The 13,036-nt window shown below is 42.0% G+C and overlaps 1 protein-coding gene across 2 annotated transcripts in view; it reads left to right on the plus strand.

Moving 5' to 3' along the window:
• Positions 1-1,321: 1,321 nt before the first annotated feature.
• The window catches only part of lpcat1 (lysophosphatidylcholine acyltransferase 1), a 97,257-nt gene continuing 85,542 nt past the window's right edge, over positions 1,322-13,036 (plus strand). The window contains exon 1 of one of the 2 annotated variants that reach the window (XM_007903029.2): positions 1,322-1,667. In XM_007903029.2, the coding sequence (XP_007901220.2) occupies positions 1,479-1,667 (189 nt within the window). In that variant the 5' untranslated portion in view covers positions 1,322-1,478. The remainder of the gene's footprint in view (positions 1,668-13,036) is intronic. The other variant, XM_042331728.1, reaches the window with a different exon arrangement.

A 13,036-nucleotide genomic window follows, 5' to 3' on the forward strand; every position in this document is an offset into this window, starting at 1 on the left:
CTGCTTTATACATTATTCCTTATGCTTCAGTGGGGCTTTTTAGGACATATCATTCATAATTTGTAGATCCTGCTGACCTAGTGTACAACAAATTATTACTTGCGGTTCAATTTTTTTCAGATCTCTCAAGGGAAGTCTACAGCACTGAGCTGCTGTTCATGATTTACAAGCACTTTCCATGCAGTTTGGGGGATGGAGCAACCACCAAACACTGTTGATGTCGCTCCCCCACCCCCAACCCAATTGCTTTAAGCAATAGTGTGCCTAATACATTGAATGAAGTGCGGTGTGCAATTTCATTGAAAGCTCGCTATTTTTAAGGGCTAAAAAAAATTGTGATTGTGCTCAATAGGCAAACGGTTCCTAATGTCAAGAGAGAAATGAACACTCCCTTAAATTGTGTTGTGAGAGCGCACGAGTCATACATTTCCAATCCAATGCACCGCGTATGGCGTGAGGCTTAAGAACATAAGAACTGGCCGAGCGAAAGACCAAGGTGGATCTGGTTTGCCTTCCGCCATCCTGGCAGTCGCTTGACATGTCGAGTCGCAAACTATACACAGTATTATGAGATATTATTCATGAGAGCACAGGAGGTTAGTTAAGAGCTCAGGAAAGCTTCCGTTAAATTTACTTTCTTTCCCACCCCAAAAAAAACATGATTTTTTTTCCCCCTTTAAATCTGTTCTGCTTCAGTTCTGGGAAAGGGGGAAGCGTGAATGCGTGGGGTGGGGGGGGGGGGGGGGGGTTGTGGTGGCTGTTGTTTGGGAAGAGAGACCAGACAGACAGATGCAAAGGCGGCGGCGGCAGCAGCAGCAACAGTGGCCACGCGCTCACCTCCCGGGGTTGATGATGACATCACAATCAATGCGCGCCCCAACCGAGGGGCGAGAAACACACAGGAGCGCGTGCGCCGAGATGATGACGGGGGGGAAGCGGGTGGGGGGGAAGGGAAGAGGTTGGGAGATCCTGGGTGCGAGCGAGCGAGCGCGCACCCGCGCGCGCGTACGCACTGACATGACCCGGCTGAGCAGGACGCATCGCGCGCGCGTTACCCCCGCGCGAGAGGCTTTCTGACCCCCCCCCCCCCCCGAGGAGGGGACGTGTGACAGTTGGGTCCGCGGATCGCGTGCGCTGGGTGGCCTCGCTCGCTCGCTCGTTCGCTGGCTCGCGCATGCGCGCGCTGGCTGGCGGAGGGGCGGCGTTGCTAGGCGCGGGGGAGGGCGGCTGGAGAGAGGCTCACATTAGGGGGAGGACGGGGAGAGGCGGTTGGCCGGGCAGAGCTGCGACGCTCGCCGCCGACACACAACACACACACACACACACGCACGCAAGACACGGGCAATCTTTAGTTTGGGGGACCCCTCGCTGCTAAAGCGTGTCCAGCGGACTACCTCTCCTCCTCGTCGTCTCGTCTACCCTCTCTCGGCGCCGCCCGTGTCGGCCCGGGTGCCCGTCAGTGCAGCGACTATCACACCATGAGGATGTCGGGGAGGAAACGGTGTCCGGCGGAAGCAACAACAACAACAGCTGCAGCAGCAACAACAACGGGAGGAGGTGATGATGGCGGCGGCGGCGGCGGGGATGAGAAGGAGAGCGCTCGGCTTCCCCCGGTCAGGAACCCCTTTGTACATGACATCCGCCTGTCAGCGCCCGAGAAAGCCAAGGTAAGGGGCGGGCAGGCGGGGCAGGGCAGGCAGGGCAGGGAGGCCGGGCTCCCTGGGTCTGATGGAGGTGCACTCCCCGGTTTGCGCGAGTTCGCCTTTAACGATGGCAAACGCTTCCAGTCGAAGCCGTCGTTCCTCTCTTCTTCCTCTCTATATAACCGCCCCTCTTCCTCCTCCTCCTCCCTTGAATTCGGTTGAGGTACGGGAACAGTAGGCCTCGTCGGTCAGGGATGTTGACACTCACCTGACTGGAAAGGGAACTAACTACCTCTTCTCTCTCCTCCCCTCCCGTTTCTCTCTCTCTCTCTCCCGCTCTCTCTCTTTCCATTCACTTTCTTCTCTCCTTCCCTCCCCATTTCTGGATATTCCCCATTCCTGGTGATAGTTTGGGGTCTCGCAGACCCCGCGTCACACGCACAGCAAACGTAGCGACTTGTTGTTTCGCGGGAATGTGCGCATTTCCACTGGCTCCCGGCATGTGCAATGCTTAGGTGTCGTGAGTTGGATTGTATATTTGCACTCTCTGGCGCACGGATATTTATTGATCTATGTCGTGGACGGCCAGACAGACAGTTTTTTTTTAAACAAACGAAACACGTGTGACAGGAGCCGAAGGTAACGGAGGCGTGGGATAACCAGCCCAGGATTAACCGTGCTAGTATTACACCGAGTCCGAGCAGAAATGCAGATAGTCGTGGCACAGTAACCAGTTTCCGATTCGCTGCAACTCGGGAAGGGACATGAACCGTCTTTCAGTATCTCTGAGGGACGTTTCCAGTTGTAGCTTCTATTTCTCTTGGAATGCCCACGGTTTTCACGATCAACTTCTTGTAGCCTCGAGCGGCGGATCACAGGCAACACGTTCAGGATGTGCTCAACTCGGAAGAATGAAAATACTAAAGAGTTAATTCTCCTTGGTGTACTGTGTTTGTAATTGATGGCGAAGCTAGTGCAATACGAATGTTGTAGTTCAGTTACTTTAACGCCAGATTGCTGGATGCGTGAGGCTTGTCATTGTTTTGTTTAGTGCATCAAGGGGAAATACAAGCCATGAGTTTCTTGCAGTATTCAGTTTCATTGGCCCAAGCATGCTGCTTTGAGCTATGGCAATGGACCACCTTATTGATTTATAACAATGAATTACGTTTAGATAAACGAGTGGAGAAGAAATCGTGAGTCACGGGCTTTCTGCACGTTCAGGAAATACTTATATTGAAGGGTACTTTCATTGACTACCAAATGTAATAAAGTACTATAGTTAAAATGCTTGACTTATTAAACGATACATGAACATGAACAGATTACATTAAACATGAACAGATGTTAATGGTTATGTAGGTGGTTTTGTGCATGGTGTAGCACTGAATATGAGGCCTAAGAGTTGCAACTAGTGCATCAGAGGAGAGATTCAGCAACTGGTGATGCACTTATGTCTTATTTCTTGCGTAGGGAATACAGAGGACATTGTTGAAGGCTGACGGTAGACAATTATACAAAAACATTTTCTTTAGTTTTGTTCATTTCCAAAGCAACTTTTGTTTATAATAATAATAACAAGCTGTACCCGTTGCAGCTTCGCTTGGAACCAAAGGATCCAATATTGAATAAAGATTGACAGACATTTCGTCTTTATCTGTACTCAACTGGGAGGACCTGCGTGCTGTTCTTTGACTGGGCAATTAACTTTGCGTGTTGTTGCACGCCTTCAGTATTGAAGTCCACCAATGCTGTTGTTCAGTTTCATTTAATCGACCTTCTCTCTTTTGTCTTGCATTTTTATTTGACCTTGAAAGGCTTGATCTTCGCTTCTTAGGCATCTTCCCTTAAGATTAAGAAAATGGTCTATTGGGAGGACTCCTGTGGGGGGACTGAATGGGAAGACTTGGTGGGAGAACTGGTTGGGAGCACTATAGCTCCTGTGACAACCCAAAAAATTCCCATACATTTGTTGCAGAAGATATTAGTATAGATGTATCTCTAGAAGGGTGCGTGCTTTCCTCTGTCGCTACTTTGTTGCAGAATACTATGCATACCTCATATTTTGAGGTTTAATTAAAGCATTTTACAAATAGAGCTCACCAACAAAAGGAGATCTCCGAACAAAAAAATGCCTTTACGTTAATTGGTTATTGGCGGAAACGCACACAGTTTATCTTTATTAATAATAACAATAATCATTGCATTTGATATAGCGCTTTTCATGTCTTCGAGACATCTCAAAGCGCTTCACAGAATATACTGTAATGTGAATTGAACGCAGCAGCCAATTGCACACAGCAGTGTCCCACAAATAGTAATGGATTGAGTGACCAAATTATTGTTTTTTTGAAGGATTATTATCCCCAGGAAAGCGATCCACCAATCGACCAACAACCGGGTTCCTACTTACTGTTTGGTAAACAAGGCGTATAGAGTAAGGAAACTTGCCCAATATTTCGCCCTGCTGGGAATCAAACCCAGGTCTCTCGCTCGCTAAACAAATGCTCTAACCACTGCGCTACAGGACTCCACAATGTATAGATTAGTATAGATAATACTAATAACAATTCGTGCATTTGATATAGTACTTTATCCTGTTGTTGAGACATCTCAAAGCACTTCACAGAATATACTGTAAAGTGAATTGACTATTCATGAAATTTATTTAAATAACTGTGTTTGTGAAATACCTTTCTTTAGTCCTGTCCTGGCAAATCTGTAGCTTAGAGCAATCACCTCACAATCAGATGGTTGCAAGCTTGTTCGCGTTCATACTTGCCCTACCTTTATTGTTAATGTTGTAACAGTTCTTTGTCAAGTCACTAGATGGAGTATTATGCAAAAATCGCATTATTAAAATAACACATTCTCTGCCTCACAGAAATGTATCTCCCTGTTGACCATTAATGGAGTGATATTGACAGTAGCCATATGGAAGGTCCTCTTTTATCTGGCCAGATGAAAGTTTGTCTGACCTCTTCAATTCTCAATTGTTCTTATGCCAAAATATTTTTGTAGCTCGGATGATCTCCCCATATACAGTCAAAAAACGATATCATCCAGAAGTGAAAAAGGCATTGCAATTATGGTGCACTCTTACTAAATGTATTTTAAAGTTAATACATATTAGAAAGCAGCAACCTTCCAGACTGGGTTGTTCCGAAGCTCCAGTGCTTATAATTAGTAGGTAAGAGAGAATTAAAGGACTGAGGAAATATATTTTTTGGATGAATGAATTATGTTCCTACAAAACTCATCAAACTGGATCAGTAATCATGGAATGGAACACTGCATACTGTCGCTCTGTATCAGCATGAAACACTGGTAGTTAGTTATTACATAGACTGAATATAGAGAAAAGAACTTAGCACGCTTATGTATGCCTAAATTTCTGAAGAGCGCACTGTCAGTCACCATTATGTTTTCTGTGAGTGAGTTAGTGTCAAATCATCAGCAGTTTGGGGCTTGCAAACATTTCAAGAAATGTTTTCATAGGAATGCCTATGGTATCTGGGAGGACTAGTGTGGCAAGATCGAGAAGCAGGGTTATAAATGGCTTTCTTTGTTTATTTGACCTGATAGTAGAGACTTCCTACTGCACAGATAGTCTAAATAGTGAGGTACTGAAAGACAATATTATACAGCCTGAAGTATGTAAAGAGATGGAGGGAGAGAATTTTACTTGTGCGGAAAAAAAACAAGCCTTATGTAGAATAACGTAGGCTGCATTAGTCCAGAATTAAGGCACATTTATAGATGGAGATAGTAAATAATTTCTGTGCATGTACAATACATTTTGTTTAATAAGGGATTTACTCCAATTGAGCTTTGGATTTCGGACCAACATGATTTGAGTTCAGATCTTCCAGACCTCAATCTTATGGGGGAAAAGAATCATAATTTAATTCTGCAATAGTATTGGTTTTGGAGCTATTCTAAGCATGTAGCTCTATGGCTAACATCAAAACCACTTATTGAAATTGCAGCCTGGCTCAGTTAATGGTAGCATTCTCATCTCTGTGTTAGAGATTGTGGTTTGAAACTCCATGTCGGGAGGGGTTTTCAATTCACAGTCTAGGTCAGGTGTCGTCAACCAGTTGATCGCCACTTGGTGGTGTCTCGCACATGCTCAGTAAAAACAAGCGACAGGAGTGATATTTACTGCAGTTTAAACATTAAAGTTTATATTTTTATTTCCAGATACATTAAATACTTTGTACATTTGGCTTCATTTTCAATATGACTCAATAACGAAGCAGTTCTATTGCTTCTTCCTTTATCCTTTTGATCATACGTGAGAGCGCCACCTTAACTGGTTGGAGATACCTGGTCTAGGCTGACACTAGTGTAGTGCTGGGGGAGAACAACATTGTGGGAGATGCCATGCTTCGGGTGAAATGATAAAACAAGGTCCCGTCTGCCTATTTCGGTGGATGTTAAAAGATTCCGTGGAACTGCATGAAGAGAAGGGAGTCTCTCTCTTTGTTCTGGACAACAATCCCCTGAATCAAATTGGAGATTCATTATTTGTGGGTCACTGCCTTGGTCAAATTGGCTGCCACATTTGCTTACAAATACAGTCCACTTTACAATAGAATTCTGTAAAGCAGTTTTGAGACATCCAGACATGTGAAAACATGCTATATCAAATGCAAAGTTTATTATGTTACTATTATTTTAATCTGATTTTTGTCATTTAGCTTTACAGTTTGGTGAAGATGGATAAAAGCCACTTTAATAGAAATGTATTTGTCAAGAGCATTACGTGTTCCAATAATGACATTGAAAACATTATCATCACACCCCTTCAAAAACAGCATTACTTTGTTACCCTGCTGACAGATGTCTACTGCCCCATGTTACCTGTAATAGTAATTGGAAAATAATAACATTTCGATCATGATGCTTTACTTTGAGCTGAAAAACATAATTCTTTGGAGAATATTTTGTTTACTGTGCAGATAGTCTAAATAATGTAGTGCTTTGGATTTTCTGCCACAAATTATTGCTCCTAAAGTTTATTTAGTTTGTAAGTAGATAGTGTAAAATTTTAGTTTTTTTGTTCCCGCAGGCTCAGTTTTGTCACATTTTTCATTGAATTACTGTGGACAATTGCGCACAATTCGTATGAACGTTTATTTTTTGGAGAGCCATCCTCTTCAATTCCGAGAAGCAAAAATCATTCGACCATCTTTACAGTGTTAATATAGCTTCTTGGTTTCTCAAACAATTTAACTAATATGCCGATATAGTGCTAGATCTCAGGGTGCAACTGTATCCTGATTAACATTACTGAAAACTCAGTACAGGAAGCCAAATGTGTTGAACACACCTTATTGTGTACTGTTAAATTATAATTTAAAAAAAACTTGCATTTGATATTAAAATGGCATACCATCAAAGCACTTCAAGTGTAATGACTTTTTGTTAGCAAACGCAACACAGCAATATCCTGCACAGAAAAGTCCCACCAACAGTTATGAAATGAATGAACAATTTATCTTGAGCATTATTAGAACAACATGCATTTACAGTAAACTCCTGATATATCATCATTCCAAGGGAATAGAGCTCAGTGACTATATCCAATGTGACTGTGTAGACATGAGTCCTCCAGGAATGTGTAGAATGGGACTTTATATGTTATAAACTGAGTGATGAACTAAATGATAAATACATGATAAAATAAATCTAAGCCAGTGTTTTATTATCAGGATTTGATGTATTTGATAAATATAGCACCTTTCACACAGGATGGCGTCTTGGAGCACCTAAAAATGGTGTAGTTTGACGCTGAAACAGGAAGAAAGAAGAGATGACTGTAGGTGTGGTCAAAGAGGAACGTCTTCAGGTGCAGGTCTGAAGACGGGCAAAGAAGTGGCAAGGCAGACAGCTTAAGGCAGGGCGTTCCAGAGGTTTGGGTCACAGTGGCTGAAACCATGCTGATGGAGTGGTGGGATTGAGGGACGTGCAGAAGTCAATTCACCCGAGCTGGCTGAGTGAATGGAGCAGGTAGAGGATGTGTGTAAGTAGGTTAGAACCAGACCATGAAATGATTTGTAAGCAAGTGTGTGGATCTGTGTTCAGTGCTAAAAGATTGAATGATGGGGTGGCGGAGTTTTTAATCAGTTGGACTAAGCCGGTATTGGAGTGCATGTGTGTAAATGCACGGAGCGTGACCAATAAGCTTGGTGAACTGCAGGTTCAAGTTGCCACATGGGTCAATTACGGAGACCTGGCTCAAGCAAGGACAGGAACGGGAGCTAAATATTCCTGGCTACAACCTATTCAGGAGGGATAGGGAAGGGAAAAAAGGTGGAGGGGTGGCAAAACTCATTTGGGTCACGGTCCTGAAAAAGGACGATGTATTAGAGGGTCCAAAAACTGAATCTATTTGGTTAGAGTTACGGAGCAGAAAAGGAGCTGTTACTCTGTTAGGTATTTACTATGGACCTCCAAATAGTGGGAAGGAGATAGATGAGCAAATCTGCAAGCAGATTTCAGGGAGATGCAACACCAATATAGTAGTGATAATAGGGGATTTCAATTATCCTAACATAGACTGGTAAACATACAATGTAAAGGGCAAGGAAGGGGAGGAATTCCTGAAATGTGTGCAGGAGAACTTTCTGGATCAGCATGTTTCCACCCGAATGAGGAAGGAAGCAGTGCTGGATTTAGTTCTGGGAAATGAAGTGGGGCAAGTGGAGCAAGTTTCAGTAGGAAAGCATCTGGATAACAGTGATCACAGGTTTCATTAGGTTTAGAATAGTTATGGAAAAGGACAACAATTAATCAAAGGTAAAGATACTTAACTGGAAGTGGGCTAATTTCAATGAGCTGAAAAGGGATCTGGCCAAGATAGATTGGAAAGAAAGATTGGCAGGTAAGACAGCAAACGAACAATTGGAAACCTTCAAGGAGGAGATAGTTCAGGGACAGAGCAAATACCCACAAAGGGGAAAGGTAGGACAGTCAAACCTCCCTGACTCACTGAGGAAATTGGGATTAAAATAAAAGAGAAAAAGGAGGCTTATGACAAATGTCAGGTCCAAAACACACAGGATAATCAAATAGAATATAGGAAGTACAGAGGAAAAGGAAAATAAGAAGGGCGAAGCGATTGTACAAGAAAAGATTAGCAGGAAACATAAAAGGGTATAAGGTATTTTATAGGCATATCAAGATTAAAAGGTTAGTCAAAGGTAGGGTGGGTCCAATTAGGGACCCAAGTGGAAATCTTGTTGAGGCAGAGGCTGTTGTACTAAATAAGTACTTTGCAACTGTCTTCACAAAAGAACACGATGCAACCAATACCACAATATCGCAGACGTGTGAACAGAAATTGGATATGATAAAAATCAACAGAGAGGTGGTACTAAAGAGGGTGTCGGTTCTCAACATAGTAAGTCACCTGGTTCGAACAGGATGCATCCTAGGTTACTGAGGGAAGCAAGGGTGGAAATAGTGGAGGCTCTGGCCACAATCTTTCAATCCTCTTTGAACACTGGAGTGGTGCCAGAGGACTGGAAGGTTGCAAATGTTACTCCCCTGTACAAAAGGGCAGAAGGATAACTACAAGCCAATCAACCTAACATCAGTAGTAAGGAAACTTCTGGAGACTATAATCCAGGACAATATAAACAATATAAATTCTCACTAAGAAAAGTATGGTTTAATAAAGGACAGTAAACATGGATTTGTTAAAGGCAGATTGTGTCTCACAAATCTAATAGTTTTTTGATGAAGTGACTGAGAGGGTAGATGAAGGTAGTGCAGTAGACGTAGTTTATCTAGATTTTCAAAAGGCATTTTACAAAGTGCCACATAAGAGACTTATAAACAAAATATAAGCCCATAGTATTAAAGAGACTGTGGTGAGGGAGGATAGTACCAGACTCCAAGAGGACTTACACGTTGGTAAAATGGGCAGAAAGGTGGCAGATGAGGTTTAATGTGGAGAAATGCAAAGTGTTGCATTTTGGTAGGAAGAATGAGGAGAGGCAATATAAGATAGATGGTACAATCTTAATGGGGGCAAATGAGCAGAGAGACCTGAGGATCCACATAAACAAATCTCTGAAAGTGGCAGGACAGGTAGATAAAGCTGTTAAAAAAGCATACGGGACACTAGGTTTTATAAATAGGGGCATAGAATTCAAAAGTCAGGAGGTTATGTTGAATATTTATAAAATGCTGGTTAGGCCTCAGTTGGAGTACTGAGTTCATTTCTGGGCACCGCACATTAGGGAAGATGTTAGGGCATTGGAGAGGATGCAAAGGAGGTTTACCAGGATGGTACCAGGAATGAAGCACCTTAGTTATAAGGAGAGGTTAGTAAAACTAGGATTATTCTCCCTAAAGCAGAGAAGATTAAGAGGGGATTTAATAGAGGTTTTCAAGATCATGAGAGGATTTGATAGGTTGAACTGGGAAAAACTGTTTCCACTGGCATGTGGGTCAGTAACCCAAGGACACCAATTTAAGATAGTTGTTAAAAGAAACAGAGGGGAGGTTAGGAAAAATTTTCACCCAGTGAGTTGTTTGGATCTGGAATGCGTTACCTGAAATGGTAGTGGAAGTCGATTCAATAACAACTTTTAAGAAGGAAGTAGATGGGTATTTGGGGAGGACAGGATTGCAGGGCTGTAGAGAGAAAGCGGGCCAGTGGGGTTGAGTTGGATTGCTCTTTTAAGAGCCAGCACAGACGCAATGGGCCGAATGACCTTTTTCTGTGCTGTATGATTCTATGTTAATGGTCAAGCTGGGCAGACCACCATTGGACTTGATCAGTGCGTTGGAGAAATTGAGTTAGAGGGGTGATGAAAGTATTTGTGAGGATTTCAGCAGCAATAGGTATGAGACGACAGCTCACACCGAAAAACAAAATGCATTTATATAGCGCCTTTCACATTGGGAGATCATTGCAAGGTGCTGGACAGTCAAGGGTTTGCACCCGAGCTGGGGGGTTGAAGTTGAGAGAGGTGGACGTGGGAAAATGATAAAAGGCATGGTCAAAGAAGAAGGTCTTGAGAGGGGCTTTGAACAAGGGAGGAGGTGAGGTCTTCGGGATAGCGTTGCAGAGGGAACCAATCAACTCAAAATGTCCTTGCATTGATGATTAATGGGACCTTTAAACGTTCACTTCAAAAGGTAGACAGGATCTTGATTTAACAAGACATCTGAAAGGCAGCACATCTAACAATGCAATATGCCACCATTCAGCATTGAAGTGTCTGTCTGGATGGAGAGCTCAAGTCCTGTTGGAACCTTTTTGCACAGAGGTAAGAATGATAACTGAGCCAAGTCTTGCTAAATTAAAGTTGTACTATTTTGTGGCAACATATGAGTTTGAAAAATTAAACCCAGAATAATACTTTCAGAGACAACAGAACAAGAGAACCCAGGTTTAGGGAAATTTCAGGACTGACATCAGGAAGCATTTGTTTACCCAGAAGGTGATTGACTAGAACAGGTTACCTGGGAGGGTGTTTGAGACCAGAACATTGAACTCATTCAAAAAAACACAGCTAATGCTGTGATGGGATGGATGCTAGGGTAGATATTCTGGAAGCATGAGTTCAAATGGGCTGATGGCCTTCTTCATCTGAAGCTTTCTTATGATACATCATAATAATAATAATCCTTGCATTTGATATAGCGCTTTTCATGTCTTCTAGGCGTCTCAAAGCGCTTCACAGAATATGCTGTAAAGTGAATTGACCGTATATTTGTGGGTGAAACGCGGCAGCTAATTGCGCATAGCAGTGTCCCACAAACAGTCGTGGATTGAAAATGACCAACTTATTATTGTTTTGTTTTGGAGGGATTATTATTAGGTGTGTGGAGTAAGGAAACTTGCCCAAGGTTTCGCCCTGCCTGGAACTGAACTCAGGTGTCTCGCTTGCAAGGCGAGCGCTCTAACCACTGAGCTACAGGACTCCACAATCATATTTGCAGATACAGTACTAACAATTACATGTGTTACTTTTTCATAAATTAAAGGTGTTCCATTCCATAGAATATGTTTTGATCTGTATTGTCATTTGTAAAATAAAGATTGTACCTCTTGATTTTCTTCTCCCTGCCTACACACTAGATTCAGGTCAAAATATTGTATGAATCAAAGTACTGCAAGATAGCTTGGGTTAATGTCTGTACCAAATAAATTTCTGATGTAAAATAGCATCAACATTGGGCGCATCATATTTTGAAGAATTGGCTGATACATGAAACTTGGGTGTAATGGTCAATGAGGGAAATGGGTTGAACACAAGACACCTCTTTACTTCACAATGAACAGTTCATTCAGTGAGCTTTGCAACTCATTTACGTAACCAGAATTGACTCATTGCACAGCTGATACTTTACTGACCTGTTTTTCTTTTTTAACCATTATTGAATTGTTGGGTTGAATAATTCATAAAACAACAGGTGAGGTACGTTGACTCAGACTGATTCACTTGTGATTTACCTCTTAGTCACAGGAAAATATTCCTAGTCATATTATTTTTTAAAAATCAATGTAGTCAAACGCTGTTAAAACTGAAGAAAAATGTGTGGAGAGTTTTGTTTGTGGTTGCTTAATGATGTACCTGCTCGCTGAGAGACTTGATGTGATGGAGTACTTTTGTAATCAGATAGTCCTTCAAGATTAATCCTTTTGTGATAATGAAGTAATTTTGACAGTGAAGCAATTTATGGGAAACAATATAATTTAAATCTAGTATCCATATGGTTGGTATTAACTATTTTTACTTATAGTCTTCAATAAAACTTGTTAAAGAGAAAGAAAGTGATCTGATGCTGAATCATGAATGTTAGCATTAAAAAAGTTCCATCAAAACATATTTATTAATATCCTAAATGGGGGTTGGGTGCAAAATTAAATTTTAAGTAATTTAGTACAGTAGCTTGTAGTTGATTAATACTATACCTCCATAGATCTTTGATTTTTGACTGATATCCACAATATTAATTGTTGTCTGATTATAAAATCACATTGCCACATCTATGACGGGTGTATACTTCAGCTGATGTTCGATGGGCATGTTCTTTCCTGTTTTAATTATTTGACTTGAAGGGAATTACTTAGCATTTTCCTACATTAAAGTTCATTCGCCAACTATCTGCGCATTCTACTACCTTGTTTGTCTTCCTGCATTCTTGATAATTCCTGCATCAAATAATCTTTAATTTCAATCATTTCAGACCATAACAGCTCAACTTCCCCCTCTTCTGTGACCATTACCACGTCATCTGGGTCCTAAACACACCTTTTCACTCTCTGGTGTGCCTGCAATTTTCCACCACTCCCATTTTGCATTATTAACACTTCTTTTCCCCTGTTTTGTTGCAATTGCCCTTTACCCTTTGTTTTGCATCATTAA

The sequence above is a fragment of the Callorhinchus milii genome, unplaced genomic scaffold (assembly GCF_018977255.1).
Source record: "Callorhinchus milii isolate IMCB2004 unplaced genomic scaffold, IMCB_Cmil_1.0 Scaffold2, whole genome shotgun sequence".
Classification (NCBI taxonomy): Eukaryota; Metazoa; Chordata; class Chondrichthyes; order Chimaeriformes; family Callorhinchidae; genus Callorhinchus; species Callorhinchus milii.